Source organism: Hippichthys cyanospilos, chromosome 16 (genome assembly GCF_059441005.1).
Source record: "Hippichthys cyanospilos isolate Australia breed blue-spotted pipefish chromosome 16, RoL_Hcya_1.0, whole genome shotgun sequence".
Taxonomy (NCBI): Eukaryota; Metazoa; Chordata; class Actinopteri; order Syngnathiformes; family Syngnathidae; genus Hippichthys; species Hippichthys cyanospilos.
In genome coordinates this window covers 14,999,280-15,026,941 of record NC_142384.1, presented here as the reverse complement: position 1 = coordinate 15,026,941, position 27,662 = coordinate 14,999,280, and the positions used below count along the sequence as shown (strand labels likewise).

Below are 27,662 nucleotides of genomic sequence, written 5' to 3'. Positions count from 1 at the left end.
CAATACTATCTTTTCCCTTTCAGAACAGCGCAGCAGTTGCCTTAATGTATGTTCAGCATGTTTATTTATTTACGCTAACCCGAGCCTTCGTGTGCCAGCTGCCGCCGGCGCGAGCGTTTCACTTCGCTTTCTAAAGCCGTGAAACGTAATACCAGGGGGGCTTCGCAGGCAAGTGGCCTCGGGGTCGACCCCTGAGCCTTAACCTTGCTAATGTGGAGCCGCGGCACTGTCATGGATGCTTTTGTTTCACTCATTGTCTTTCCAGCCAATAGGAAGGATGTGCAGCCGGGGACTATAGAGACCATGAGGGTGAGCCATGTGCCTGCTGGGGGGTCAATGGGCAGTTCCACTAATGCGGCAAGAAGCTTCTCTTGTCAGGTAAGGATCATCATTTACTTTGAAATACCGTTAGTAAATTTCTCTGCTGTTTCTTATTTTGGGCATTGCATGAGCCACAGGCCTTGGACTTAGTGATAATATTGCAGGATTGAAGAACTCTTGTTTAGATTGTAGTTCGCTTTCACTCTTAGTGATTAGTTATCAGCTTCTGTTATGTTCCATATTCCAGCTATGTTTTATTTTCTTTCCTCAAGAACAAGTCAATTCATGACCGACCACTGCAGTACTTTTCAACAAAGTGTAAGTCTCAGTAGGATTAGTTGATTGTATTGAAAATGCTTCATTTAATTTCTTTCTGCTGCTTCATCGGTTGTCATTCGTAAAAAACATTTTAAGTGACAGTTACATGACCAAAAAACACATTTGACCACATATTAACTGTCACATACACTGCAAATAAAAAGCAAGGTTTTGCTGAGCTTAATTCACTAGATAATGATTTTTTGGTAGAGAATTGGAAAACTTCTATCTTGCATTTCCTGGCTAAGAGCCAGGGACTCTCTCTCATGCTCTTGTCTCGTGGTTGTCAACACAGGATGCCATGACAATTCACGTTCCAAAATCACCATGCCTCCCTCTGATGACGAGCCCGTGTGCCCCAAGTTTCAACCCAACATCTTCGACCCCTCCCGCTGCCACGACTGTCTGCGTCAAAGACACCTTCATCAGGGCGCGGGGGACAACACTGAGACACCCCCGCTGCAGAAATCCACTGTAGGGACTGTCACCGGGGTCAAGCGTGGGACGGCGCCGGGCGATGGAATGCTTTTAACGCCGATCCCCTCGCAGGCAGAGGAAAAAGACACCAGCAGCAAGGTGAGAAAGATGAGATGGGCGGACAGGAAGCTGCAGTACGCTTATTGCTTGACTTAGGTGGAAAGAAGAGTGTGAAGCGAGACCACATGGTGAATGTGTGATGAGTGATGGGATTAAATGGGTTTGAGGATGAGCTGATTGAAATAGAGGCTACAGTACCAGTCAAAGGCGTGCAGCACCTTCTAATTATGTTCTTCCTCAAAGATGTCCTGATATCTAGGTTAATAATTTGGTAATTGACATTATTTGGTATACCAAAAATGTTATCCAAAATAGAATGTTTTATTTATGTTTAGATTTTTCAAATTAGGCCCCTTTTTCCCAGATAATAGCCTTGCACATTTTGTTATTTCTCTCAGTCAGCTTGATGATGCGGTTGATGCTTTATGACCTTGAATGACTTACAATTCACAGCTGTGCGTCTTTACACAATCTGACTTGTGTCCTGAAGCCATCGCTGAAAGTGAAGAAGCGGTGCAGCGTACCAGATCTTCTCAATTTTAGCCTTTGGCAAACAGGGCCATTTTACAATGTGCAGGGAAAAAAAACAAAACAAAACATTTACTCAATTAAAATGAGGCGTCAGATTACAAGCAATATTATCAATTGATAATGAGACACTTAATATTTGTCTAATATGAGTTGCTTTGAATTGAAAACAAAACCTGATCGACACCTATAACAAAAATATTGAGTTGATATGAAAAATACAAACGTTTTAAATGTGTAAATAGTACAAACAAAATTGTATATAATTGCACATGACAGAAAAAAAAATCTAAAGTTAATTAATTCCCTTTTGTTATCTATCCAAAGCTACTGATAATAAATCAAAAATGATTTAGGATCTCCTTTAATTAATAAGAACGAAAAATGACTCGATACCAAGCACAGTAAAATGTAATTGGTAATATTGCTTGTAATCTTTTGCCTCATTTTAACTAGTAAATGTGATTTTTTTTGATAGTGTAGTGGGACTTCACAGTACAAAGCGCACAGTACTCTTTTTACATTTCTTGCTTGTATCATGTCTCCAATTCTACAGGTAGATTAAGCTATATATAAAAAAAACAAATTCAAACCGGGCGGTTGTGGTAAGAAAAATGTAAATAATTCATGATAAAGGCCTTAAACTGTGTCAAGTTACAGAAGTGTAACCCTAATCGAAGAACAGGCTGCACATGCGTCTCAGAGGTGAGAGAGTGTTGGAGACAAATTTCATGATTCTTATGCAAATGAGTTTGAATGACAATTTCTGCTGTAAATATTTGGAGAAAACGTGGTGCTGCCTATTGGAACTTGGCGGTTGTGATCGCTCCGTGTTGATCTTCTTATCAGGAGGATTCGGACCGTTTGTCGGTGGTGAGCAGCTACTGTGATGTCACTCGAGGTGGGCCAGGTCACGCCGAGAACTCTTTGTGTATTCTGAGCCCAGACTGTCAGCTGTATATCTGGGACGGAGACGACGACGCCAGCACTGACAGGTAATTTCACCACTTGTGATTTTTTTCCGTTTACCTTGCAAGCCCAAGTTGTAATTTCTTTGTTGTGATTATATATTTAAGTTAAATGTAAACATATATCTGCATTGTGTATGTGTTTTTTTTTTCAATTTTATACAATGAAAACTAGATTATCTAGTCATATAAAAAAAATAGTCAGACCTTTTCTCATTTGCCTCATTGCAATTCTTAGTGACTAAATTAGGGCTGTGCAGATAGATGGAAGTATGGATAGAGTGGCTACTAAAGTTGATTTTACTTTTGTATGGATTCCAAACAGTAATTAACTATCCTTTACATTTATTTATTTGTTTTAGTTTTTCATAGGTCCCCAATGCAATCCCTTTTTTGTGCATGCTCATGGTACACACTTTGGATTTTCACTTTAGCATTATTTTGCAGCACAGTTTATCGGTTTTTACACATTTTTAAATCTAATTTTAGGTTTACCTGAGTGTAGCATTCCAATCTCCATGTCCTTTTCTTTTTTTTTAATCTTTACCGCCCATTGTAGACCTATAATAATATGACGGCATGGTTAAGAACACAGCAAGAATGTTGAATTAAAAAACATACTGCTGAAAGGACAAATACAAAGTCATTTAAAATACCATACCATCAGTATCTATCACAATTTTAGACTTTTCTTTGCTTAGTTTATTTTTATTCTAATTTACCCACCTCCATTCTATGGCACGTATCAAACAGTTGTCTTGACGAGAGCGACGACCAGGAGCTGAGTGGCTCCGGCAGTACGGAGGATGACCACCCGCCGCTGAGAATGACACGCCATGACCCGTCACCTCACCGAACGCCCCTTCGGGCCTGGGTGGATGATGCTCAGAGCAGAGATGGCATCAATGGGCGTGCAGGTCAGTGTTCTGCGGTTGGGGCTAGCAAAGCCTTCAGAACTTGAGACTTGAGTTTGACTGATATTTGCCATTTTATGCTAGATCGGCAAACGGCTGCAATGTCATCATTTGCAGAGCGATCATTGATGCTAATTATATATTCTGTGGATGTTTTGAGTGGCAAAATTATGCCTTTATTTACAGATATGGAAATAAAAATGAGCGTTTTCCATTTAAAGACTTACAGTAGGTTGTTTCATCCATCATTTCTGTCTCAAGTTGTTTTGGTTATACCTGACTGAACTTTCACTTTATGTCTGGCCGGTTCTAAAGCTCACTGACGTTTGTACCTGTACATCTCTGTCAGTTTTGGGCAATGGCAATGATTGTTAAACCATGTTGGGTTGGATAGCCTCACCGCTAGACTTTTTATCTGAGAATGTGAAGTTCCATGTATGAACCTTCTGCAAACCTATGACTTACTGCACCTGACTGTATATCCTGTTACAGCCTAAGGTGTTCTTTACCTGGCACTACTTGTGATGCCACCACCTGAGGTGTCCTAGAGCAATCACCAGTAACATAATCCATTATACGTATGTTGCTCTGTTTGTGTCAGGAAACTCTGGTGCTCAGTATTTTTGTCTCAGCGTTACCACTCCTTAAGTCTGTTTTTGTCTCATTGTTTGACTTCACCTTTCCTCCAGGGTTTAAAGGAGAAAGCGAGAGGCGGGAAAGCGGCTACTTCTCTCTGGGAAGGGCAGCGGGTGTTCATGCACCCCGTAATAACAGCCCCCAAGCGCCTTTTCGTCATTTTGAGAGAGGGCATCCAGTCTTTAGCAACAAAAACATTGAGCCAAAAGATACCATTCCCTTCAGAAATCCCAATCTTGGTCTGGCCTCTGAAAGGCAGGTACCCGAGGCTCTGGATGAAGAGCTGCCTCTGGAATTCCATCCTCCTGACCCCTACGATATTGCTGTTGAGGTTGAAGCGCAGGTCGGCGCTCGGTCGCCTAGTCCGACTCCATTTAAAATAGCCGAGTCTCTGGCTTCTGTGGAGCGAAAAGGTTTAGTCAGTTACGGTAGAGGAAATGCTTCTTCTTCCCACCAACAAACCGGCCGCTTTGATTCTTCAAAGCAAAGCTCAGCTCTACAATCTCGATCTTCCTCCCCGGCACGTGGAAACACTCGATTGAGGGATAGTGACTTTTCCTCACGCATCAGAGGGCATAATGGCGTAGGGTGGTCTCAAGGTAGAGAACCACGATTGAGAGACTCCATGCAAGCATCACATGGGCGACGTGTAGACTCTGGAACTTTGCCAAGAAATTTTAAAGCATTTGCTGGTTCAGTCAAATCGCAATCCAGTGCAGTCTCTGATTTTAGGAGTGCCTTACGAAAAACAGAAGTAAGTGCATCCCCCAGTGGTCGGGGTCTTGAAAGCAGAAGCTCATCTACTGGCAGAATGTCACTCCGCAAAAGTGAAAATTCTATTGGTTCCTTAAACAGAGTCAACGATCTGACAAATGCTCAATCTCGTAGACTTTCCGAGAGTCGCCTTGAAAGTCGCGGATCTTCACCCACAAGAAGAACCTACAGTTCATTGGGCCAATCTGTTCTTCGCAAATCAGAATCAATGACTTCGCTGGATGGAAGAAGTTACCATGGACGCTGCGGGTCTCCGATAAGAGAAGGCTATGACATTGAAAGTCAGACCCTCCTGCGAAATGGACTTAACGGTCGAGATCATGACAACCCAAGCGGCTCGCCTACCAGATGTGGTTATGACTCAAGTCAGCCAAAGCATAACAAGACGGGATTCAATACTGGCTATCACAGTCAAATCCATGATAACTATTCTGAAAAAAGATCCTATAAATCCACTGCTCAGTATTCACTTCGAAAAACTGTCAGCAGCACATTGTTTAATGGTTGCAAAAGTCGAAGTTCCTCCCCCTCAAGGAGAAGTTATGAAACTCCTGCTGTGTCTACACTGCACAAGTCTGAGGTTAAAGGCCATGAGAGTCGTAGTTCTTCGCCATTGAGGCGAAGCTATAGTCCCCATCACCAAACCTCATTTCGTAAAAACGAATTTAGCAGCTCTCTAAAGAGAAATAATAATAGCCGAAACTCTTCCCCGTCCAGAAATACCACCAAAGACCCCCCTGGATACTCCGTTCTCAGAAATGCCACTAATGGAGACGCTGGCCACTCATTTCAGCGAAAAAACAATTACAGTGACTCCAAATCTGTTCATGATCGCTCTCCTCGGTCGTGGCGGGGATCGACACATTCCCCGCGTAGTTCCTCGCTTTCCCGTGCTGCTTCTCCCACAATGCAGAATGCAAAACACAACAGAAAAGCTTCCTTCGCCTCGCAAACGCAGCGAAGCCCCGCCGGTTCCCGATCAAGGGCCGGACGACACGATCTCGAAGATTGCCACGTCTCCCCCGATAACAAAAGACATCATCCACGGAGGAGCCCTTCACCCGGAGCACAGATGAAAATGCAAAGTCATACCTTATCGCAGAGTTCCATGGATTCCTCTGAGTCTTTGGCATCCGCTGGAAGAAACAAGGAGGAATATGCCACAATGGCTGATCTGCCTAAGGTCAAAACGATCCATCAAAGGGGGGACCACGGCCACACGGAGAGCCCTCCGAACCCCCAGCGTTCTAGGAGACAGGAACTCTTCAAACCAGCCAGGTAAAGACATGATCCAACCCAATTATACAATTTCAAAGTGAGATGTCCTCAGGGTGTTTTTTTTTTAGGATTCACAGTTGCTGTATTCTTGCATTCAGTGCTAACATGATCTTCTTCTGTTAATTACATCGATCTCATCTGACATAAGTCCGTTGTGCTGTTTCAGCCACTCCCTAAGCAAGCATCCCTCCAGAGAATGGGAAGACACAAGGGAAACCGACAGAGAATGGCACTATGGGGGCAGCGGGTATCTATCTCGAGCTCAATCCTCCTCTTCATTGCAGGTGGGTTCAGAGATAATCATAATAGTCTTGGTTTCAGAAGCATTTCCGTGCACTCACACAAATGCTTTTGTCGTCTTGATAATAACCACTCCAACATCAAACATCACCCACCTAGCACATTATTACACCTGTCTCTATTGTGAAAGTGCTGTTTAGATAAAGATTTATTGAATGGTATTGTGTTGTACAAACCACCCAATGCTTTTAAGGACAAACACTTCATGTTCCTTTATGGACTCTTCCTAACTATGAGGTTGTTTTTTTTTTAAGAGGTCTTGCAGTCCCACGGTAGATGAAGGTAGTTTTTGGAAAGATCAGCATCACAGATCACCATCAATGCAGGTATTTGTCTCAGCCAGTACAAAACAACTTTACTTTCTTGAAAATTTCTCTTGATGAATCAAAACGCATTTGTTATATACTTTAAATACCTCTTATGATGAATCCTTGGATTAATGCAAGAAAGTCTACCCATATACAGTGATAAACATGGTCATTCTGTTTTATCATTGTCAGGGCAGATGACGGCTTCGATATCATCATCAATATTGTGTTTATCAATTGTACACTGCATCTGAACCTTGGTTTTGTTGCCACGCAGTTGTTTTGTTGACTTTGTAGTGTATAATGCCTACAGGCATTTCTTCATACTGAGCTTTGTCACTTGTGGTCTGCTGGCTGGGGCATGTGTTGAAATTCCTGGGCCACACCAAGTGAAACCAAGAGCGACAAAGAAGGGTGACTGGATGTAGGTGGTGCAAACAGTAGATATATGGACGTAAACATCGCCGTGGCGATAATCGCATGTTTGAGTTGCTGCCATATTAGATGTGGAAACGTGGAATGGATGGCTCATTCCTTTGCTTATGTAAATGTACAACCAACTGGCATTGTCTCCTCAAAACCACATCTCATGGGATTAAGATTTAAGAATGACTTTTTATCAGGGTATCCAGAAATTTATCGGTGTGGCCATACCTGTACATGCATGCACGATTCTTTATCATACAATGCAGTCAGGGTTTCATAAAGCCTCATTTTATTTTAAAACATACTGAAATGTGTTTTGTTATTTGAATTTGCTTTTAAAATAAATGACCCGTGGAAGGAAGGAGTTGGTCGAAAGATATGACATTCATGTAAAAATGGTAGGAAACTCACAGGTACCACTAATGTAATTCCCCTAAAGTCTAGAGGTGGACAAATTTATATTTGTACTTTTAAATATTTATTTACATTGCACATCTGCCAAAAAGATTGTGTATTTTTAGCTTGTCGCTCAATGTCAGTTAAACATGACAGTATATACTGTAGTTGATAGGATAGATCTGCCACATCAAATATGGCGGACTCGCGGACGTATCACGGCAACGGGCGACGTGGTATTCATGATTATTCGTCTTGGCGCTGACAGTTTTGGTGCGTGCTGCGAGAGGGCGCTACAGAGCTGTGTTTTCTTCAAAGAGTCGAACGGAGTCGCCCAGGAAGTGAAGCACAAGTCAAAAATACGAGTGGTGTCGCTACAGGCCAATTGCACGCTGCACATTTTTGTCTTTTTTAGCCGTGTTTACGTGAAAGCTTTCTGTGTTTGGCGGACTTCACTTCCTGCTTGTGAACGTCGAAAGCTTGGTTTGATGGGACTTTTGAATGGCGTGGTTTTACCCAAAATCGATTAACGTTGGTGTTGTACAAGAAAGTTGTACGACTTTTTTTGCCGGGTTGCTTAAGTTGAACGGGGGATTCCGATAGAGATTAGAAGTGTTTTTTTTTCATGAGTTAACGGTACTTTTCTTTTTCTTCAACACCCGTCCTATCCGGATCCTGTTATCATGACGGTAAGTTTTTTTTTTTCAAAGCAACGTCTTTCCTTTCTTCCTTCCTCAAAGATAGACGTTTTTTTTTCACGTGAAACCTGGTGTTCAAATGGCAATCACCTCACTGTTAAAGGTTATCGATTTTGCATTTGTACTTTGCGTTTACATGTTATTACACGCTTACTTTTAATGAGCCATCCTAGTCAGCGTGTGTCACACTTCAAGGGTGTGTTTAAAGTTGCTAGCTTTAACGCTGTTAACGCCTTCAAAGTGTTGAAACTGCACGAAATGTTATGTACGCTTCCTAACTCGCATTTGACACTTTTTGTACTGTAAAAAGTGTTCCTTGTGTATACTTTTATGTAGTGTTTACAGAAAAAAAATCAACCGTTCTTTGGTGTACGTCAGTCATTACATGTATTTGGCGTAATGGCATTGGCGCCTTGTCAGCTACAATAACGTTCTAATTATACATTATATAATATGCAAGATTGTAAAAAATAAAAAAAAAGAGTAAATCGGAATGTGCACGTTTGTCGATTTTGGAACGCAAGCGCATACAAGCACACACTCCGCCAAGTTCGACACATACGTTCTTAACAAATGATTTGATGTGTGAAATATTTGTCATCGCTCACACAGCTTGAATAGACAAGCTCAACCGCAACTCTCATAACGACAATTGAAATAGAAAGCGAATAGATAATCTGATACAATTCTAAAAATAAAACTCATAGAAAGCTAGCAGTTCTAAAAGTAATACTAGAACATAGAAACCTAACTCGCGGAACACAATCTGGTGTGGGATGTTTGAGAGAGACGTACTCGCTTTAAACTTTTACCATAGGAAATATGGCTAGCTCTTCACAATATTAAAAATAATACTAAAACATAGAAACAGGTGAACACAATCTGGGAATTTGGGGGATACTCAGTTGGTTTAAACTTTGTCCATAAAAAATATGGGTAGTTCTTTCATATCTTAATTGTTTCGCTTTCACACTGACTTTTTTTGTTTATTTATTAACTTTACACTTATAACAGAATAGCAAAGTATTACTGTCCAAATAAGTCGACCATTGTTAATTAATGAGTGACATTTTCCTACATACCATTTAATGTGATCTTAGACTTTTTTTTGTGAATATTAACATTTTTTTCTAATGCGATGGTTGAATAGGCCAATACAATTGTGCCTGGAGGAGTTTGGTTGTAATGGATGAATAAAGCATTCTGAATTTACCGTGTGCCAAGCTGCAAGCATTTGGCGTATGTTATTTTGCCTTCCTTCAGCTTTAACGCTTTTTAGAATTAGTAGTAATTCTCTGGTCAGCAGAGAATTACATAAGGAGCAAAGGCCATTTTTCTTTGTAATGTAGGAATTTTTATATAGTTGTGAAAGTTACTGATGTTGATCTGTGATTCTCTGCCCCTTCAGCCTGACCTCCTTAACTTCAAGAAGGGATGGATGTCAAAACTGGATGATTGTGGAGAGGTACACCCCCACAAAATATGTACTTAATGGGGTTTGCATACTTCTGTAATCAGGTGCCATTTTTCAGTCCATAAATGAACAGATGGGCTGGTATTTGGGGATGATGTTAGCAAAAATGTTATGTATTTTAAGTAGTTTTAGTCATTAAATAGAATTTCATCTCATTTAACATGTTTTTATTGTAATTTAAAATACACATACTTAAAAGTATCTAATTATTGAAACAATTAAATGTAAGTGTTCAGGATATATTTTTTGTATTTTCCAATTGTGTTTTTTTTTTTTTTATAATTTTAACCGAATAACACCAAATCAAGACATGCATAAACATAAACACCATGTACCCATTTAACCAATTTTGAGGGAGAAGAAAAAAAAAAAAGCTTAAATGACTCAAATAAGCAGAAATTAATACAAGACTCTGATGTTAATGTTTGGTGGGTTGGTTGATTGTGTGAAGTCTTTTTGGCCAATTTGATCAACCCCTGACAGCGCAGATATTGGCTGAACGGTAATAACTCCTCTCAACTTACTGATATGTTAACAAACCAACACAGTATGGCCTGGAAATGAAGTAAACGAAAAAGAGGAAGTAAAATATTACAGTGCTTTCTATTTAAAAAGGAGCAAATGTGTTGTAATCCACTACTTAGGTTTCTATTTTTCTTACTGCACAATTCACTCTCACTTTTTCTGTTCTCATGTATGAGTTGGGCTTATCTGTAATATTAATATTGTTCTGTCTGACGTGTGATATCTGCTCTATAAATTCAGTGGAAGAAGCACTGGTTTGTTTTGACCGATGCTGGACTGAAGTACTACAGAGACTCCAGTGCAGAAGAGGTAAATTAATAGTCTTTTATCTCTCAAGCAGAAATAAAACCGTATTCATTAAAAAACACATTTTGGAAAAAAACAAAAACAAAGGGGTTTTGGGTGTTCCAAACAGAAAGATGACTTGGATGGGGAAATTGATCTGAAGTCCTGCGTCAAAGTGTCCGAGTTTGACGTGGAGAAGAACTATGGGTTTCAGATACAAGCAAGTATTTCACTGGACGACCATTTTGTTTTTTTTTTGTCATCAAAATTGAGAACATTTTCATCTGTTGTTCTTCAGACACGAGAGGCCATGTTCACACTCTCCGCTATGACAGCAGGAATCAGGAGGAACTGGATTGAGGTTTTGAAGAAATGCATCAGGCCCAGTACCTCACCAGACATCACGCAGTAATTTCTGCTTAATTATTTAGTTGGATGTCAAGTTTTTAAGTAGTATACTTATATTTTTCCTGGCTCAATCAAAATGAGGTTAATTGATGTTTAAAGATAAAACGGTAGAAAAGAAAATGACATTTACACATGCGTCATTAATTATATCATCGTTGCTAGAATTAACACAAACAGCAAGAGGACTGCAACTAATGATTATTTTAACAATCAATTGGTGATTTTTTTTTATTCAATCCATTCATTAAAAACAAAATATTTGTCAAATTATCAGTGCAGAAGCTGCATCGCAGAAATGTTGATCATTGTTTTGCAAAGTAAAATAACATGTTTGCTAGTATTTTATGCTGATTCAACACAATGCTTGTCAGTCCGCTTGCACAGAGTGAAGGAATCTGAACGCAGAAATATGGAGTCTTTTTTATTATCTATTTTTTTTCTTCAACTATTTTCCAGGCTGCCTGATAGCAGTAGCGACAAAGAAAACTCTCACGCACGCCTTCAACTGCCTTCCCGGCGACCGTCGCCTCGACAAGCTGACGCTTCCTCGGATGTTCCTCCCTCTCAGCGCAGGTTTGACTACGTTGAGCTGTCTCCCGTTCCTGCTTCGTCCAGCCACGTGCAAGCCAATCAACGAGAGATAGGGGAGGGCCAGCAAAAGGAGCACAGCCTATGGCAGGAGAATAAGACGCGGGACGCCGCCAGCAGCCAGTGGGACGCCGTGCTTTCTCGGAAAGGCACCGGTGGAGGAGTCAATCAAAAGCTACGCATGGAGGATGAGATTGAGAAAAAGTGGGCGGAGTTTGAACGTATGCCTTTAAAGGAGAAACCGACGGTGGGGTCGCGACCTTCCAGCCAGTCAGCCAATGAGGCGCTACAGAGGGAGGTAGTGTGTGGACATGTTTTCTTTTTAAATTTGCAAACAAAATGAAATGCAAATTAACCCTTCATCATTTTTGAGATGAGGTATTTCTCTCTTCCACCCTTTTAATCGTTGACATCAGCTCTGTTTTTCCGCCCTGCTTTTGCTTCAGCGGTTTTTCCCCATAAGCCCAACATTTCTTGATCAAAATGATGGTTGGGGAATGCTGCTATATCTTTTGTCTGCTGTGCAACTACCTGTGTGTCCTCTGGCATGGTGTTTAAAACTTCTACACAAGATATACATACTGCTGCTCTTAAAAGTAACAGTTTTACCTATAGGCAAAAGTAAAGAATGCAGCAAATACTGTAACTTGTGCAGAATACTCACATATCTGGCTGAGTGATGAACCTGTTAATTAATGAATCATTCAAAAACATGTTTATCACTTTATTCAAAACCAAGATGTTTTCTCAAATTGATAAAAAGGAAAACTTATTTTTTAGTATGTATGCTGTCAGAAAAACTGCTAAACAGATGAAAAACTGCTCCAAAGATGTATGTAAATATTTCAATTTATGATTGATAATTATCTGCTTCTCTAAATAATTTAGGATATTCGAAAAGCTGAAATTTAGCCAGAGAGCATTGTTATTTTGATGCTTTGGATTACGTATTTACAATCTATTTTGGTGGACTTCCAGATGGTTAGTGATTTTTGGGAGTTCCTCACCAAGTCTTTTAACGTGGCAGCTTTTTAAACAAAGATATATTTCTATTGACAAAAACGTGGGGATTTGAAAAGATAACGTCAGTCATGCTTGGGGTGAGAACTTGACTCTCAGTGGGCTTTACCTCGTATCTCCATTTCTCTTCAGGTGGCGTCACTGAGGCATCAGCTTGAACAACTACAACAGGGGGGAGGAAGGGGAGGGGGTGAGGGTGTGGAAGGCGGCTGCGGTCCCGACGGTCTATGCGGCCGCAGCCTGACCGCCATGGACCACGCTCATCGACAAGCGATGGCGGAGCTGCAGAGGCAGCACGAACGCCAGATGGCGGAGTTGGAATCGGAGAAAAACCGGCTGCTGCTGGAGGAGATTCAAGATACGTCACGAGGTCAGCCCGACTACATTTTAGTAATGTGTCATTTTAAAAAGGGATGACTAGTACTGAAACATCCAGAGGCAAATTGCGCAGTGGGTTTTGCTTTTTTTTTTCATGCAAATACAAATAGAACTGCAAGTGTCGAGTTTGCTCATTCCATAAACCTTTTCTTACTTTTTTAATCCGGAGACTCATCACATCATTCAGGATGAGTGCCCTTCAGCTAATAATTGCTCATTTTTGCTAGGGTTAGGGTTATGTGGACCTCTGGGGTTCACAGGAACCAAGTTTTAGAATCTCTCCACATAAGCAAATGATTACTTCTAAGAATGTTTTTTTTTCAGTAATGGAAGCAGTCAAGAAGAAACACAAGGAGGAGCTGGAGAGAGAGGTGGAGAAGGTCAATAGACTAAGCAGTGGATTGCTTGATCCACAGACCTTCCGCTTCCAAGAACAGTAAGATCTTTTTTGTCAGTATGGTTGAAACCAGGAAAGCGCTATTAAAACATTAAGCTACAATTTTGTACTCTTTTCATTTCACTTACCGCTTTTTCTTGACTCTTTCAGTTGCTTCTTTCCGACAGAATTTACAGCATTGCGCTTTGGTACTAGGTACTTAAAATTGTGCTCGCTATTACATGTCTGCAGGGCAGAGAATCAGGCCTTGCAGAGAGAACTCTGCGGACTATCAGAGCGCTACTCTCAGAAGTGTCTGGAGCTGAACCGAGCTGAACAGAGCAATGCTGAAAGGGAGCGGGAACTCAGTCAAAAGGAGAGAGACCTGGAGCAGCTCAAAAAAGAGAACAAAGTAAGATTTATTCAAAGTACCAAAAAAGAAATATGCTAATGAATATTAATCAGGAAATATCCTTGTCAGAACTTAAAGGACCGTTTGGCAGAGGAGCTCATCCGCGTGCGATGCAACAACTCAGACCTGGGTTCAAAAGACAACAAAAAGAGGGCATCTTGCGAGCTAGAGGTGAAGAGCCTGATTTTTAAACTCAACACGTAAATAAGAAACAAGTCCCCTCATCCAGTATACAAAGGCTGCGTTTAGATATTCGCACCATGAGTTAAGTGGTTATGAGGTGGCAGCATTACCACCGTTTTTTTTAAGCCGATTGGTATAAACGGCAAGAAAGCTGCGGAAACTGCAGCTCTTTCCCTTATTCACTGCTTTAAAATGTGTTCAGAATCCATTGAAATGCCCCAAAGCCGGCATTGGCTGCATAACCCAACATTGCAAGCATCATTTGTGCCATCATGTTTCATGTGTGTCATGGCTTTAGAACAGGAAATGAAAACCGCACTCGTTTTTCTTCCAGGTACTTCTGAGGGTGAAAGAAAAAGAGATTGAGTACTTACATAAGGAGATCAGCTGTCTAAGGAATGAAATGCAGTTTCTTAACACGGTACTGTGTGTGTGTGCGTATGTGTGAGAGTAATGACATACTTAAACTTGGTGCAAGATCTTCCAAAAGAAAAGGTTCATTGCCCTTAGTTGGATGTTGACACTTGGCTTGTTTTTTTTTTTTGACACTGTTCACTATTCACACCAGGAGAAACGTCTGGCGGGTGAGCGATATGCGGAGGTCACCGAGGAACTGAGTGGGATAAAAGGTCGCAGCGAGCGGGAGATCCAGAATTTGAAAGAGCACTTGAGGCTGGCCATGGCTGCACTGCAGGAGGGCCAAAGGCTGGGGAACAGCATGGACCACTGAAAGTCAAAGGTTTCAATAGATGCTTCATTTAATGTTGGCAATTGTCGGCTCAGTCCAGACTGGAAGAATTTACAACTTGAAAAATTGGACCATTTATATAGGTCACCAAAATAGTTTTTAAAATATTGTTTAACAAATGCACTACAATTTAATGAAGCAAAATTTGGTTTAACAATGTTTGTGGTGTGTTCTTTGCAATTCACGCTAACTACTAATGGTTGCAATTCAATGCTAGTGCTAGTTTTTGCTCAAGAGTACAGAACAGCTTTGTATTACAGCTAAAATGCTGATTGGTCAAAAGAACAAACATAGCCTATCAAATCAAGAAAAGTACACACTTTTATATGGATCTTTTCTCGTATGTGTTGAAGGGTTTGGTTTGTGTGACATTCCATTTCAGTTGAACAATGAAAAATACTAGCTCGATGGTGTCATTTCTGTTGCGTCTGCAGCTGTGTTTTTCTTTTGAAGATGCATCAACCAAATTAAAAAAAGGCTGTTGAAAACTTATGTTATTAGGGTGAGACTGTGGAAAAAAAAACATGCCTTATTGCGCGCACTCTTACAACTGCAGTTACAGTTTGTCTCAGGGCAACTGTAATATCCACAAAAAGTCAAATTTCCAATTGCACAAAATTGCATGAATTATTTAGAAATTTTATCGGGGCATTAAATGGTATTTAAATGTTTGACGTGAATCGTTCTGTTTGCTCTTTTGCAGGTGTGTTTACTTCAAGGTGACTGAATGAACACGACACAGAAAAGTAGAGAAAACGGTCGAACTTTGAGGAGAAGGGTCGGGGACCGCGATTGTGCCTTTAGTTTCAATCATTCCGCCAATCGGCAGCACGGACGAGCTGCAAACTGGCTTCATTACACTGGACCACTTGTGATGTATGAACTGCACTTTTCCATTCTTGCTGAAGCTTCGGCCCCTGGCGAGCGAAAGCATGTATGAGTGCGCATTTTGTCTTACAACTGGAATATTTGTCAAGCGTTATTGTTGTAGTTTCAGGTATTTTTCTCTTGTCAGCCTTTACTATGGACAACCCAAGAGATCCTGATGTGTCAGGCCGCCAAATGACATAGAGCTACTGTCATCTCAGTCTTTTTTTTTTTTTTTTTTAATGCTGTACAGCTTTTAAAAATATGCTTTGAAATGAAAGCTTATTTTTGTTGTATTGTTATAAACAGCAAACTTGAGCTGGGGTCTTCTTGTTATTTTTGTAAAGATGCTGAAAAGAACCAGATAACAACAACAAAGCGATGCAAATGAGCATTCCTGGATGGCTGAACAGACATGAATCTGAAATGGTCTCCAAACAAACTCAGCCTTGAATTTCTTGGCTTGAAAAAAAAAAAAAAATGTTTTGTTTCCTCTTTAACACCCCCAGATACGTCTCCCTCAGTCCTCATATTTACTGACCTAAAACAAAAGTCAGTTGTTGCATCAATGAGCCAATTTGTTGACAAACATGGGAGTGTTGACAAAATTTTGTGATAAAATGACTTCTCTACCTTTTAGGGAAAAACATATTTAATTTGTATTTCCGGTGTTTTGTAAATTATCTGCATTTTACAATCAATAAAATGAGAAGCCCATGCATCTCTCTCTGAAATATGTGCACTGTACCAACATTTTGTCTCAATGCAAATACCTTATATTTGTCGAGTCCATTTAAGAGAATGATTTTTTTTGTAAGATTCCAAATATTTAACGTATCGTGTCGTATTTCGTCATGTTTTCTTTTTAGGATTACACCTAAAAAGCCGTTTAAGCTTTTGCACGAGCTTTAGAGCATTGGCCGCAAAAGCATAGTTTCCACCTGTCCTTTAGGTGGCGCTGCCGCTCTTTGATTTTCTTATCGTCTAATACCATCGAGTAAGCAAACCGGAACTCTTGACTGCAGCAGTGTCATGGCGTCCACTGCTGCGACCCGAGCTGCGGTCGGTACGGCCAAAGTTGTCAAGCCCATTTTTAGCAGGGATTTGGACGAAGCAAAACGCAGAGTCCGAGAGCTTTACCGAGCTTGGTACCGAGAGATTCCAAATACAGGTAATGTTGGATTATGTTCGTCCTATTTAAAGGTTTGGGTTGTCAAGGTCGTGTCTGTTTAGCATATTGACAGGCTAACAAATCGCCACTAAACATATCGGAATTAAATTTATTATACGTCTCCTGCACTGTGTATCAACACGACAATTCTTAAGTCGACCATAGAAAATGGATATTTAGCATTGAGAAGCTAAAATTATGTAGAAAGGTATCTAAACGATTCATCTATTATAAATGCTTCGAAATGTTTTGTGTGATTTGTAACTTAAACACCTAAATTGATTATGCCAATCAACTTTTTTTTTTAAGAGAGCAGTGTGTTGTTCGGGAAGCACACACATTTTAATTTTTCGCTTGTGCCATGTTATGACATTAAATCATTTTGTTCCCTAATCGGACCTTTAAAGTAATGGGACTAAAAAAAAAGATATTACCACTGCCGTATTCTCAATACATATAACATTTTAAGCTTTGACATCTTTAGAATTATGCTTTCTACAATAAATCTAAGAATGTATGAATTATCTAGCACCTGAGCCACTCAGGTCACTTTGTTGATACAAAACAGCAAGACCAAAATACACTTTTTAGATCTTCACTTCCAGAACCTGTCAAAAAAAAACACACATCTGTAAATAGTGTGGCAGCACTGGTGTGGTATGTTTTGTTTTGAATTTATTTTCTTTACGTTTGTATATTTTATTTGAACACTTCTACGGAGGGGACATTTAATGTAATGTTAGCTTATTTAATGCGTGACTTGTGTAGTTTCTGTATTTGATGCATATTTTCCATCAATATTGGCTTAATCTTTGAATTGTGGATATGGTAACCACTCTTCCACCGTGCACCCCCAATAAACCCCACTAGTTAGCATTTAATATACACAAAGCTACAATGAAGATGCTGTTATATTTCTCATTTGTGCATTTCCACAGTGGTGATGTTCCAGCTGGACATCACAACACAACAGGGCAGAGACAAAGTGAGGGAGATGTTCGACAAAAACAAGCATATCACCGACCCCCGTGTGGTTGATATGTTGGTTATCAAGGTAACGTGGGTTTATTTATCACCGTGGAGGATAGGGGAGCTGTTATAGTTGTTTCCTTTCTGCATTTAATGTCACTTGCAGGGAAAAATGGAACTCCAGGAGACCATCCACGTATGGAAACAGAAGACACACATTATGCGTTATTTCCATGAGTCTGAGGAACCACGCCCTACCGATTTCCTATCCAAATTTTACCGGGGCCATGAACCCTGAACCCCTACTTCCCTTCGATCCCCTTTTGTTTTTGCTTGTCTTTTGTGACAGACGTTCCCTTTCACTGTAAATACACACATAAAATTCACACAGTTGTGTTTGTGTCTATCATTAACTGCCAACAAGCTTCTTGGAATTGATATTAGAAGGGCCGTTAAGTATCAATTTAATTTTTAAGAGAGCATCACGTTAAAATGGCGTGTATAGCTACTGTTGCTTGTTGACTCAGCTGGCTCCTCTTGACGTGGAGGTGTAACGCCTCTACTTAAGAGGCGTGTCAACCAGGACAGCACCACAATATCCAGAGCCCCACCACTAAGAAGCTTTGAGAGCTAACCTCTGAGTTTCCAAATCGCTTCCTCGCAAGTGTTATGAGAATACACATTTTTATCATTCACCCTTGTAATGGTGACTGATTTAAAATAATTAAATAGAGCACATTATCAAAACCTTTACTATTGAATGCAGGGGAAAAACAATACGAGATGACTCAGTGACTAGAAAAAAAAACATCCTGAAGAGAGCGAAGGAACTCTGGGTGAGCGGTGCCTTGTCTCAGGAGATGTGTCAAAAGGATGTCTGTGAGGGACAGGAAAAAAATACATTACAATGAAATGGTTCGTAGGAACAATATGGTGTCAAGGTTTTATCCCCCAAACCAGTGTGCTGCAGGAAATTATCTAAGGGTACTTTCATTGGTTTGTTTATTCGTTTTTTTTATCTACAAATAACCTCCCCTTATATATGGAAATGATGTATAGTGACAGAAGAATTGACTGCCTTTTTCTGCTAGATGGCATACGATCCTAATAATTTGTGTACCACCTGTTGCTGTTCATACAACACGTGTTCATGTAGAAAGGCTCAGCTTTCACAAGGAGGAAGTACTTTAGTGAGGAAATTCCTCCGTATTGGGTCACTAGAATTTGGTCAAAATTACTGTGTCCAAATTTGGAGAAGTTTATCTTTTTGCACAAATCAATACTATTGGTTGGTTCGGACTTTAGCTATGCTGTTGTAACCAATTGCTGATCTATAAAATGCTGAAAATGCATTGCTCGAGAGTTGTATTAATGATTACTTGAATAATACATTGTTCAATATATTGTTTTGTTTTTACACAAAGATCAATCTGCTTTCAGGGAAGATTACAAACAATTGACAATGTTTGCTGACATGGGGCTGAAATTTCAAAGATTTGGGCAATTCCAAATCACAAAGTCTTTAAGTAAGAAAAGTAATCGATTATTGTGATAATTAATCGTGCATTAATGGTTGCACCACTTGAATGGTGTCTAACGTTATGGTGTAAATGTCTCATCAAACTTTAGATTCCCTGACAATTGGTGATTTTGCAGATACAAGGTTTCTATCAAATATCAATCATTTTTCACACTTGATGACATTGGTGGTTTTAGTTTATAAGGTGAAATTTCAAGGGTGACAATGAAATGCAGCATAATATTTACAAGTAAACTTTGACATCTACAATTTCTGTTTTGCAGATCCAACTGTTTCTTTCATCAGCCTATGTTTTGACTAAGTTACTTGAAATGTAACATTTTTATCGGAAACAAAGTTCTGAAATGTTGACCAGCCGGACTTGACATGGCAATTCTAAAATTTAGAAATGGTCAAAAACTAAAGTAGCGTAATGCAGGTTAACGCAGTAATTTCACCCGAAAAGCCAGTTTTATTTGAGTGTCTCAATTTACAAGATGTCGTTGAACGCGGTGTCTACCTGGCGCCAATGATACTGTTCTTGATTGGTTCGCGACGCTCAGTCGTCGTCGTCATCGTCTTCGGGGACAAAGATGTCGTGTTCCTCCAAGAGCTCGGCGAAGTTCTTGCTGATCCGAGTGCCCACATACAAGAAGGGCACCACTACCGCCGCAATCCGCCAAAGGCCGAACGGAGTCTGCTCCCCGGTGTCCCCCACCCCGCCATAGAAACATTTCGGTTAATTAACGTCAGTAGAGGGTTAAAAGAAGAAAAAAAAAGGTTTCCCAGTGGTGTCATTCCTCAACAGCAAAACATCCAGTACCAGAAGCGAGTTGTCCTATTGATTAGACGCCGTGCTTTCCCGTCACGCATGATCACTCACCTTCTTAGGTTTGGGTAGAATGGCCCCGGAAGAGGAGCACACAGCCGTGCGGCAAGCTGTCACTGTCTTTGCCGGCGCGGCCGAGGCGTTTCTGAGAGCCGAAAGCCGGCCAAGTCGACGAAGGGCCGACGCCATGATAAGCAGCGATAGGATGCGGCACGGCAGCAATGCGGAACCACGTTGAGGTACTGTGGAAACAGCGCCGCTCAGCGACAATATATCTGCACTGCAATGATTTCCGTGATACGTGTGTGAAAAGCTGACTGGGTAAAATATGGTCAGCACCTGTACACAAAACCGAGCACTTCAGACCGCAATGTTCTTGATACCAGTTTAAGAAAACAATTAAATTTGACAATCATATACAGGGCTTGTTATGGTACCTCACACAGTGAAAAAAAGTTTATACATTTACCGTAGTACGAACAGATGCTACATTTGTTACTGTCACATGTTTAAGAGCTAGCTAATGTTGGGGAATTGTCTGGTCAATTGATATTTTCAAAATCAGGTTACAATATTTCTTGCACTTTATATAATAGCTCCCATTGGGGTTTTAAGCGTAGCTACCCCAACCTCAACTGTTTTTGTACTCAGGCCAAAGTCTTGTATGGCACCATCTTGGACGGAACTATGCTGAAGTGAGCGGAGGAACTTCATTTGATCAGAGTTCAGTCGAGTTAGCTCTGATTACTTAATACATTGGGGATATAAAGTGAAAAGTGTATTCAAAGAATCCACTGTGTTGCTGTCGAAAACTGAGGTTAAAAAAATCATGATGTGGAAAGTATCCCTTTTTATATTGTTGTACAGGAAGTTGCAACTTACAATAAGATATCGCACTGATGAACAGCCAAATGGGAAACAGCTCTTAACACAGATTATAACAAATACAAAAACACAATACATACTGTACAGCAATCCATATTTACACACATATCAATTATAAATTACCATATGATCTGTTCAAGGGACTCTTAGGTGATTCATCGTGATCTGAGAAAATGCAACACTGGCCATGGAATATTCATAACTTAAATACCACATTTACACGTCCTTTAATCAAAACAAAGTGCTGCGATCGTCTAAACAATTAATATACCATTCAATAAAACATCCTAAGATGCTCATTTTAAATAAAAACAAATATTTGTGTAAACAACATGACAAAATTGCAAAACATTTCACAAAAGAGTCACAGAAACAAAGTAGTAATTAATTAATAATGTAAACAGCTTCAAATTCATTTCTCCTTAGTGCAATGTTATCCACTCTTATCTCTTGTGTCTCGGGAAGAAAAGCAGCACCTTACTAAGAGGAAAAGAAAAAAAAAACGTTAAAATAATTGATGATTTGTGGTGCACATTGTATCAACAACTGCATCAAATAAAACACTTAATGACTGTGCCTCACCTGATGTTTGAAGAAGAGGTGTCTGTAGAACTTGTCAAGCTCAAACTTATCAGGTTTAAGAGCTGCGCCGGTCTTGTTGCTTTTGTCTAACGTGACCATTTGTCCTTCAGAGATGGCCGATCGGAGCCGAATGCTCTTCACTATTCGCGCGGCGGGCTCCGAGTCGGGTGTCGGCCGTGAAGACACGGTGATGTAAGATGCATCTTTCTGGCGCTCCTCGTAACTCACTGGCAGAAAAGATGCGGGAGGACGTACAGATAATAGATTCCTTCTACATATTGTAAAGAATATCGGAGGTTCTCAAACTTTTTTTCAAGGGAACTTTTTCAAGCTACAGGCACCAGTTTGAGAAACTCACACAGATGAAAGAAAAGAAAAAAAAACGGAGTTGACTATTTAGCCATCTACCTGCAGCAGCTACGGCAGTATCTGTGGTAGTTGCCAGTTGGATGAGGATTGTGGGATAAGCAGGATGCAAAAGGAATAGCTTTCTGATGACTGGTTCTGCTGCTGCAACGCCAGGAGCCACCTGTTGGGAGTTACATAAAATGCCATTTATTCACAAAATATAGCCTTTGTGAAAGAGATATTCTTTGTGCTTGAACACTATATACTGAATTATTGTTTTGTTTTTTTTACTCAAATATCATACGTATACATAATTCTTAATGTATTGATTTTGCCGGAAAGCTTGCTCTCTTGGCAGACTCACAGTTGCCTTGGTGATATTCTTCTGTGCAGTGATTGGCTCGCTGGCCCAGAAGACAAAAGCTGATAGGCCGGTGGAAGTGGAGACCACTGCCGTTTCCAAAACAAGACGGGGGCACACAAACTGTGCCGACCAAAGAACACGACCATTCGCCCCGTCGATCACCTGTGCCTACGGCAAATTTGGTAAACGGGCAGGCATCATTCATTAAAATGTGTGACTGACATTTTAATTGCTGTGGTCCACCACATCATTTTATGTGGCCTGTGAAATGCTGATTTTACTTCTTTATTTCTGGCTAAAATACAAAACTTGCTAGTTTTAACTTGAGAAAAAAAAAAAAAGTATTTTTTTTTCTTTACAATCTACCTTTTGAACAGTTTTTACTAGCCTGTGATTTCCAAACTAACAAAGTATGTGACGAACACACTTAAAATGTATTTGAATCGCAGTCATTCCGGCCCTCTGACAGAAACGATAACTACAATGTGGCCCGCGGGAAAAAAATAGTTTGACACACCTGGCTTAAAGGGTTACGATGAACCACATCTGTGCCATAAAACCCTGATTACCTTCATAACGTCATTTGCCGAATGCTGAAAGAAAAGGTCAAGGATTCCGTCGTCATTAAAGTGTCCTGGAGTTGGTTGGCTGTGACACAAAAGTGCATTTTTGATTTATTTTAAACAAAGGCGTCACTAGTTTCAGCTTATAAAAAAAATCTCTTACAAAATGGGTCAATACCTGTGGATGGGAGCGGAATTATACGTCCACTGTTTGCGTACATCTCTCTGTCTGAGTACAGAGATCTTGCTGAAGCCGTAGACCAACACCCAGTCACTCTTGCTGGAGTTCAGGTTGGAGGCTGTGTCCAGGTTGTTGTGGTAGGTGCCAAAACCGGCCACCAGGGGCAGCAAGAACTCCACACGCTCAGATCCTCTACAAAAAAAAAGAAAAAAAAAAGAGTTTGCTTTGTTCATCATTGTCACTCCGATACAGATACTGATTATTAGCCATATATTTTCTACAATGCTTAGCCTGCTTCCAGCATAACCGTGCTGATTGACAGCTAATCGCAGGGCACATATACTGTATTGTAGATCATCAAAAGCATTTACTTAGATTTGCTGATAGCTGCAGAAACCCTATTAAAATGTGACTAGTGAAGTGCCTTAACGGGTACTCGCATCCCCATTTACGAACCGCCGCTGTAGGTGACCATGCAGATATGCTTACAAATTCACAAGGATTTTATTCGAAATGCATGGCTCCTGAGCTTCTTCTCTAAAATCTTGCCGATGAAGTACGCACATCAGAATCTACATCTACATGCAGTTAACTTTGCAAAAGTAACCCATTAAAAAAACGTTTGCTAAGACCAACCTGAAAATATTTATAGAGGAGGAATTTGTTTTCCTCAGTGCCTCCCACCCAGGATCCTTCCGTCTTAATTTGGGAGTTATTGGCAATTTGCTTGTTGCACGGATGTAGATATCTCGCAGTGAGACGGCCACAACATTCCCTATGAAAACACACATTGCCGTCATCGAATAGATCTGTTACATTTACGACAAGCCATATGATTCCTGCACGATTAATGGCCGGGATCTTCAACTTGAAGCTGAGATTCTTTGTTTACCTAGGCCAAACATGATGTAAGGTACCCCCTGTTGCGTCTCGTGCAGAAGGGGACCAACCAGTTTCCCTGGTCCGGTCAGGTTGAATGACACCGGCTGTCCCAGCGTGGCTCCAGTCAGTCCAGAAATTAAAGTCAGGGAGAGATCCAGGGTCTGAAAGTGAATGCAGCAGTGCAGACACAAGATTATTTCATTTTACTTGAAATATTGACTTCCATACCAAAATTGTCATGAAAAAAGGAACACCTCTGCAAAGCTATTTCACAAACCGTGATATGTATGTTGTATGTTAATCAATATGTTGAAAACGACCAAAGTCATCATGGTTAATCTAATTCCTTACTAGTTACAGTATTACTATATACCAATAATTGCTGTTAGTCAAAATAAGCACAGTACACTGAATTAAAAAAAAAATACATAGAAACAAAAAACTATAGGCATCATATTCTACTCATTCACTGCCATTGACAGCTAGAGACATCAAATAGCCATTTTTACTAGCTGGCGGTGAATGAGTTAATGTGTGGAAGAGAAACTAAATAGAAAATGGTTGCACCTCATCGGCAGGCAGGGTGGCTATCAGCAGATCTGGGACCGAGTCTCCCTGGAGATCTGGGAGTAACACCGCCTGCGATTCAATGTTCCTTAGTAACGCCGACCACAAATTCTTCCCTGTAAAGTGAAAAAAACACACACAAAAAAAAAAAAACTTTAACATTGGCCGAAGTGCTTTTTTTAGGACGTCATTGTTTTGGGACGCTTAGATTATTATCTGCAAAGAATGTTGGTTGGAGAGTGTTTGGGACTTTTGGTCATATTTTTTTTTTTTTTTTAGCTAAAGGTGCTTGCATGTTCCTACAGGAAGTAAAAACCAGATTTGTGGTTTCCTCACCTGTGGTTCCATTCACAGCCATGATGATAGACTTCCCAATGAGAAGACATACAGGTAATGGCTTATTGTTGCGCTGCAGGCCACACTGAATGTACAAGACTGACTCCCACATGACTTTCCTCCACAGTAGCTGCCCACTAGCACCAGACAGGACCACAGCGCTGTAAACTGATAGAACGAGCATCTAGGTAGGTCATTTGAGCAGAAATGAATGTGTGCATGTTAGCTCATATCAGGATACACCCTACTTTTGTTTCCTTGTGTGGGGTGCGTGTCATTGGTCCACTCGGTGACACTAAGAAGCACATCATCCACTGAATCCCCGTCGACATCCCATAATGCCAGTGCAGGGGGAGTTACACCTTGATGGAGGAAAAGATCAATGTCAGACAGTCCCGATAGAATAACACTCATTTGCTTTAAATATAGTTGCACTTAAAAATGAATATTCTTAGGGCCTATGCTTTTAGCTTCTTGTCAGCGCACAAACATAAAAAAGCTAATGCAGCATTTTGATTGACACTCGCATGGAGGTAGTAATTTGAAAAATCACATTGGCAAAAAAATGGAATAAATTCGGTTTGAAATGACCGAAAATGACATTTTGACTGCTAATTGATTAAAATTGCTTAAAAGTAAATAATGTGCTTGGCTCTAATTAGGCTTCATTTTTTTCATTGATTTGCATAGTAAATAGGTTAGCTGTGTTGCCCTTTGTGCCAGGTTTTTGCCATGTCTTGGGGAGGTTAATTTGTTTTCATTAATATTTACTTTATTAATTGATTTTAGTTTCTTATTATTTGTAAGTATCAAGCCTTGTTTATATACTACATGTTTAAAAGAAGGGCAATAAATAGACATGTTTGGCCAAACATGATGAATAATCGGGATTTCAATACCAAAGTAATTATTAATTTGGCCATACCTGTGCAGCACTACTCACACATAGCTAATATTAGACACAAACTATAAATAGCTCTTAGCTAAATGGACTTTTGAGCATTTTGTATATATACACACACACAAACTATTGTTCTGTTACCTCCAGCATCCCCCAGTGCTCTCTCCCATTGTGGCCTCTTTGCCAGTGCCCCTTTCTGACAGGGAATGAGGAAAGCACAAAGAAGCACGAGAAGCATGGCAAAAACAAGCGGCACAAGAAAAAAGGATGCCCGCACAGCATTCTTCCTCCTCAACCTCTTGTCTTCCTCATCAGTCCCACGAATCCTCAGTCCAGATCCCCCCAGCTGCTCCCTGTCCTCCCTTGAAGGGCTCCAGTAATGCCCGCCTTTGGCATCATCTCTGTCCTGCTGGGATTTGCTGGGGAGCCGCTCTCGCCAGTCGTCCTCATCCTCCTGCGCCGAATCTCCGGCCGCCACGAGTCGTCCGGACCGAGCTCCCCGCAGCTTGGTGGAGCCGCCGCTGTGGAAGGCGTCCCGGCCCAGACCATTGCGGGGGTAGTTGAGTACGAGGTCGTCCTCTTCGCTCTCGTCCTCGCTGTCTGCTTGGGTGAGTGGGTCGTACTCGCCCAGCTCCGAGCCCTTTTTCCCTGCAGGTGCACACACGCTGTTCATGTATTGCAAAATAAGATCAAATTTGAGCTAATGTTGTCAAACAAAATATAGTTATCATGATACAGACAGGTGGAATGGAAGACATGAACTAAAACTGAATGCCCCCCCCCCACCCCCCTCCCCAGCATACTTTTTGTCCAAATGAAACTCCTCAACATCAACTTAGTTCCTTGATGAGGGGACTCTCAAGGCCACTGCAATTTGGGGTGTGTCTAGAAAAATTCCGTTAAAATAGCTATGTGAAATGGTGAACATTTATACACATAAAGAGCAGGGAATTTTATTACAGTGCTAATTTACTGAGAACAAGTAAATATGAATAATGTAAATACTAAACTTACTATCCAAATAATAATTACCTCGGATGTCAGACATTGTTGGCGAAAGCATCATTGTTCTTTTTGTTTTATCAAGCTTTGTTTAAAAATAAGAATTTATTAGAAATACGTAGATAGACCGTAATAATGCCAATTAATTAATAGTAACACTAAAAAAAAACGTTCGGAAACATGGGTAACAGTAAAATCAAGATGCTCTCTCGGGTCAGTTTGACAATGGGGTCAGGGGGACTCGATATGGAGGTAACCTTAGCTAGCAGACTGCTAGCAGTAGCGGAGATGCTTCCACGGGAAAATGAGCGAGCACTTTAATAAATATATACATGCGTGCCCCTTGTCAATGCAGTATATGACACCGTTATGAAAAGGTGCAAAAACATTTGCGACACGCCAGAAGGACGCTAATTCAGTGTCACGTCAAAATAACGGTTTTGCATGTCAGATTCCCTGATGTTGTCGGCAGTGACGCGCATCACCTCGTGTTTAGACTTGATATCACGGCGTTTGCATCTTACCGGGTAGTTTGAGAGCACGGGACAAGGCTGCTGCCATTTCTCTTGAGGTTGATCCGCAACACAGCGGTGATGACGAGCTGCTGGTGCCTGGGTGCCCAGTTGCATCGTGGGAGTTGGCGTTTGTCGCCTGCGTGCGTTTGAAATCCGTTGAACGTTAGGCCTGTTCATGAGGGACGAATGCTACCCTCTGCCGGTGATGTTTCATAATGCACCATGCGGGCAACAAATGCAGTAGATGCATCTGGTATTTAAAATTCATGACATTATGACCAATTGGAAGGTTTATTAAACGAATCGACGGAAGGTTTACTGTATTGGGTTGAAATCGGTGTTGTAGTATAGCCTTTCAGTTATGTCTTTTGTTTTTTTTATA

At 40.7% G+C, this 27,662-nt stretch overlaps 4 protein-coding genes across 6 annotated transcripts; 2 read left to right on the top strand and 2 right to left on the bottom strand.

Annotated features, from left to right (window-relative positions):
* The first annotated feature begins 934 nt into the window (after positions 1 to 934).
* Positions 935 to 16,387, top strand: triobpb (TRIO and F-actin binding protein b). 3 transcript variants are annotated; one of them, XM_088436691.1, is made up of 18 exons: positions 935 to 1,215; positions 2,554 to 2,699; positions 3,426 to 3,589; positions 4,276 to 6,274; positions 6,441 to 6,558; positions 6,829 to 6,900; positions 9,811 to 9,867; positions 10,642 to 10,710; positions 10,817 to 10,906; positions 10,985 to 11,094; positions 11,551 to 11,980; positions 12,835 to 13,072; positions 13,405 to 13,516; positions 13,709 to 13,868; positions 13,938 to 14,039; positions 14,386 to 14,472; positions 14,620 to 14,790; positions 15,503 to 16,387. In XM_088436691.1, exons 1-17 carry the CDS (start codon positions 967 to 969, stop codon positions 14,779 to 14,781), a joined length of 4,365 nt encoding a protein of 1,454 aa, XP_088292817.1. In that variant the 5' UTR covers positions 935 to 966; the 3' UTR covers positions 14,782 to 14,790; positions 15,503 to 16,387. The 3 variants fall into 3 exon arrangements, with proteins under 3 accessions (XP_088292817.1, XP_088292819.1, XP_088292818.1); XM_088436693.1 differs by lacking the exons at positions 935 to 1,215; positions 2,554 to 2,699; positions 3,426 to 3,589; ... (1 more) ...; positions 6,441 to 6,558; positions 6,829 to 6,900 and adding an exon at positions 8,020 to 8,393; XM_088436692.1 differs by lacking the exons at positions 935 to 1,215; positions 2,554 to 2,699; positions 3,426 to 3,589; ... (1 more) ...; positions 6,441 to 6,558; positions 6,829 to 6,900 and adding an exon at positions 8,440 to 8,505.
* Positions 16,388 to 16,677: 290 nt separating this feature from the next.
* Positions 16,678 to 18,192, top strand: ndufa6 (NADH:ubiquinone oxidoreductase subunit A6). The gene is made up of 3 exons (XM_088436695.1): positions 16,678 to 16,837; positions 17,776 to 17,891; positions 17,973 to 18,192. The coding sequence occupies exons 1-3, from the start codon at positions 16,699 to 16,701 to the stop codon at positions 18,102 to 18,104; spliced, it is 387 nt and encodes a 128-aa protein (XP_088292821.1). The 5' UTR covers positions 16,678 to 16,698; the 3' UTR covers positions 18,105 to 18,192.
* Positions 18,193 to 18,540: 348 nt separating this feature from the next.
* Positions 18,541 to 20,403, bottom strand: smdt1a (single-pass membrane protein with aspartate-rich tail 1a). Its single transcript, XM_088436696.1, has 3 exons — positions 20,209 to 20,403; positions 19,846 to 20,022; positions 18,541 to 18,683 (listed from the first exon to the last, which is right to left on the bottom strand). The coding sequence occupies exons 1-2, from the start codon at positions 20,341 to 20,343 to the stop codon at positions 19,885 to 19,887; spliced, it is 273 nt and encodes a 90-aa protein (XP_088292822.1). The 5' UTR covers positions 20,344 to 20,403; the 3' UTR covers positions 18,541 to 18,683; positions 19,846 to 19,884.
* A 586-nt stretch (positions 20,404 to 20,989) lies between these two features.
* fam234b (family with sequence similarity 234 member B) lies at positions 20,990 to 27,402 on the bottom strand. The gene is made up of 13 exons (XM_088436694.1): positions 27,290 to 27,402; positions 25,905 to 26,411; positions 25,111 to 25,224; positions 24,863 to 25,030; positions 24,527 to 24,642; positions 23,970 to 24,120; positions 23,714 to 23,852; positions 23,075 to 23,269; positions 22,903 to 22,981; positions 22,334 to 22,501; positions 22,030 to 22,150; positions 21,622 to 21,848; positions 20,990 to 21,519 (listed from the first exon to the last, which is right to left on the bottom strand). The coding sequence occupies exons 1-13, from the start codon at positions 27,324 to 27,326 to the stop codon at positions 21,517 to 21,519; spliced, it is 2,025 nt and encodes a 674-aa protein (XP_088292820.1). The 5' UTR covers positions 27,327 to 27,402; the 3' UTR covers positions 20,990 to 21,516.
* Between the last annotated feature and the right edge of the window lie 260 nt (positions 27,403 to 27,662).

Coding starts and splice junctions, on each gene's coding strand:
- smdt1a (XM_088436696.1), bottom strand. CDS start 20,343: ATGGCGTCGGCCCTTCGTCGACTTGGCCGGCTTTCGGCTCTCAGAAAC. Junction 20,023..20,208: donor TTCTACCCAAACCTAAGAAG/GTGAGTGATCAT, acceptor ACCGGGGAGCAG/ACTCCGTTCGGCCTTTGGCG.
- ndufa6 (XM_088436695.1), top strand. CDS start 16,699: ATGGCGTCCACTGCTGCGACCCGAGCTGCGGTCGGTACGGCCAAAGTT. Junction 16,838..17,775: donor CCGAGAGATTCCAAATACAG/GTAATGTTGGAT, acceptor GCATTTCCACAG/TGGTGATGTTCCAGCTGGAC. Junction 17,892..17,972: donor TTGATATGTTGGTTATCAAG/GTAACGTGGGTT, acceptor TGTCACTTGCAG/GGAAAAATGGAACTCCAGGA.
- triobpb (XM_088436691.1), top strand. CDS start 967: ATGCCTCCCTCTGATGACGAGCCCGTGTGCCCCAAGTTTCAACCCAAC. Junction 10,907..10,984: donor ACTATGGGTTTCAGATACAA/GCAAGTATTTCA, acceptor GTTGTTCTTCAG/ACACGAGAGGCCATGTTCAC. Junction 11,981..12,834: donor ATGAGGCGCTACAGAGGGAG/GTAGTGTGTGGA, acceptor ATTTCTCTTCAG/GTGGCGTCACTGAGGCATCA.
- fam234b (XM_088436694.1), bottom strand. CDS start 27,326: ATGGCAGCAGCCTTGTCCCGTGCTCTCAAACTACCCG. Junction 24,643..24,862: donor GGCTGTGAATGGAACCACAG/GTGAGGAAACCA, acceptor TTCACTTTACAG/GGAAGAATTTGTGGTCGGCG. Junction 21,849..22,029: donor TACTGCCGTAGCTGCTGCAG/GTAGATGGCTAA, acceptor CTTTTCTGCCAG/TGAGTTACGAGGAGCGCCAG.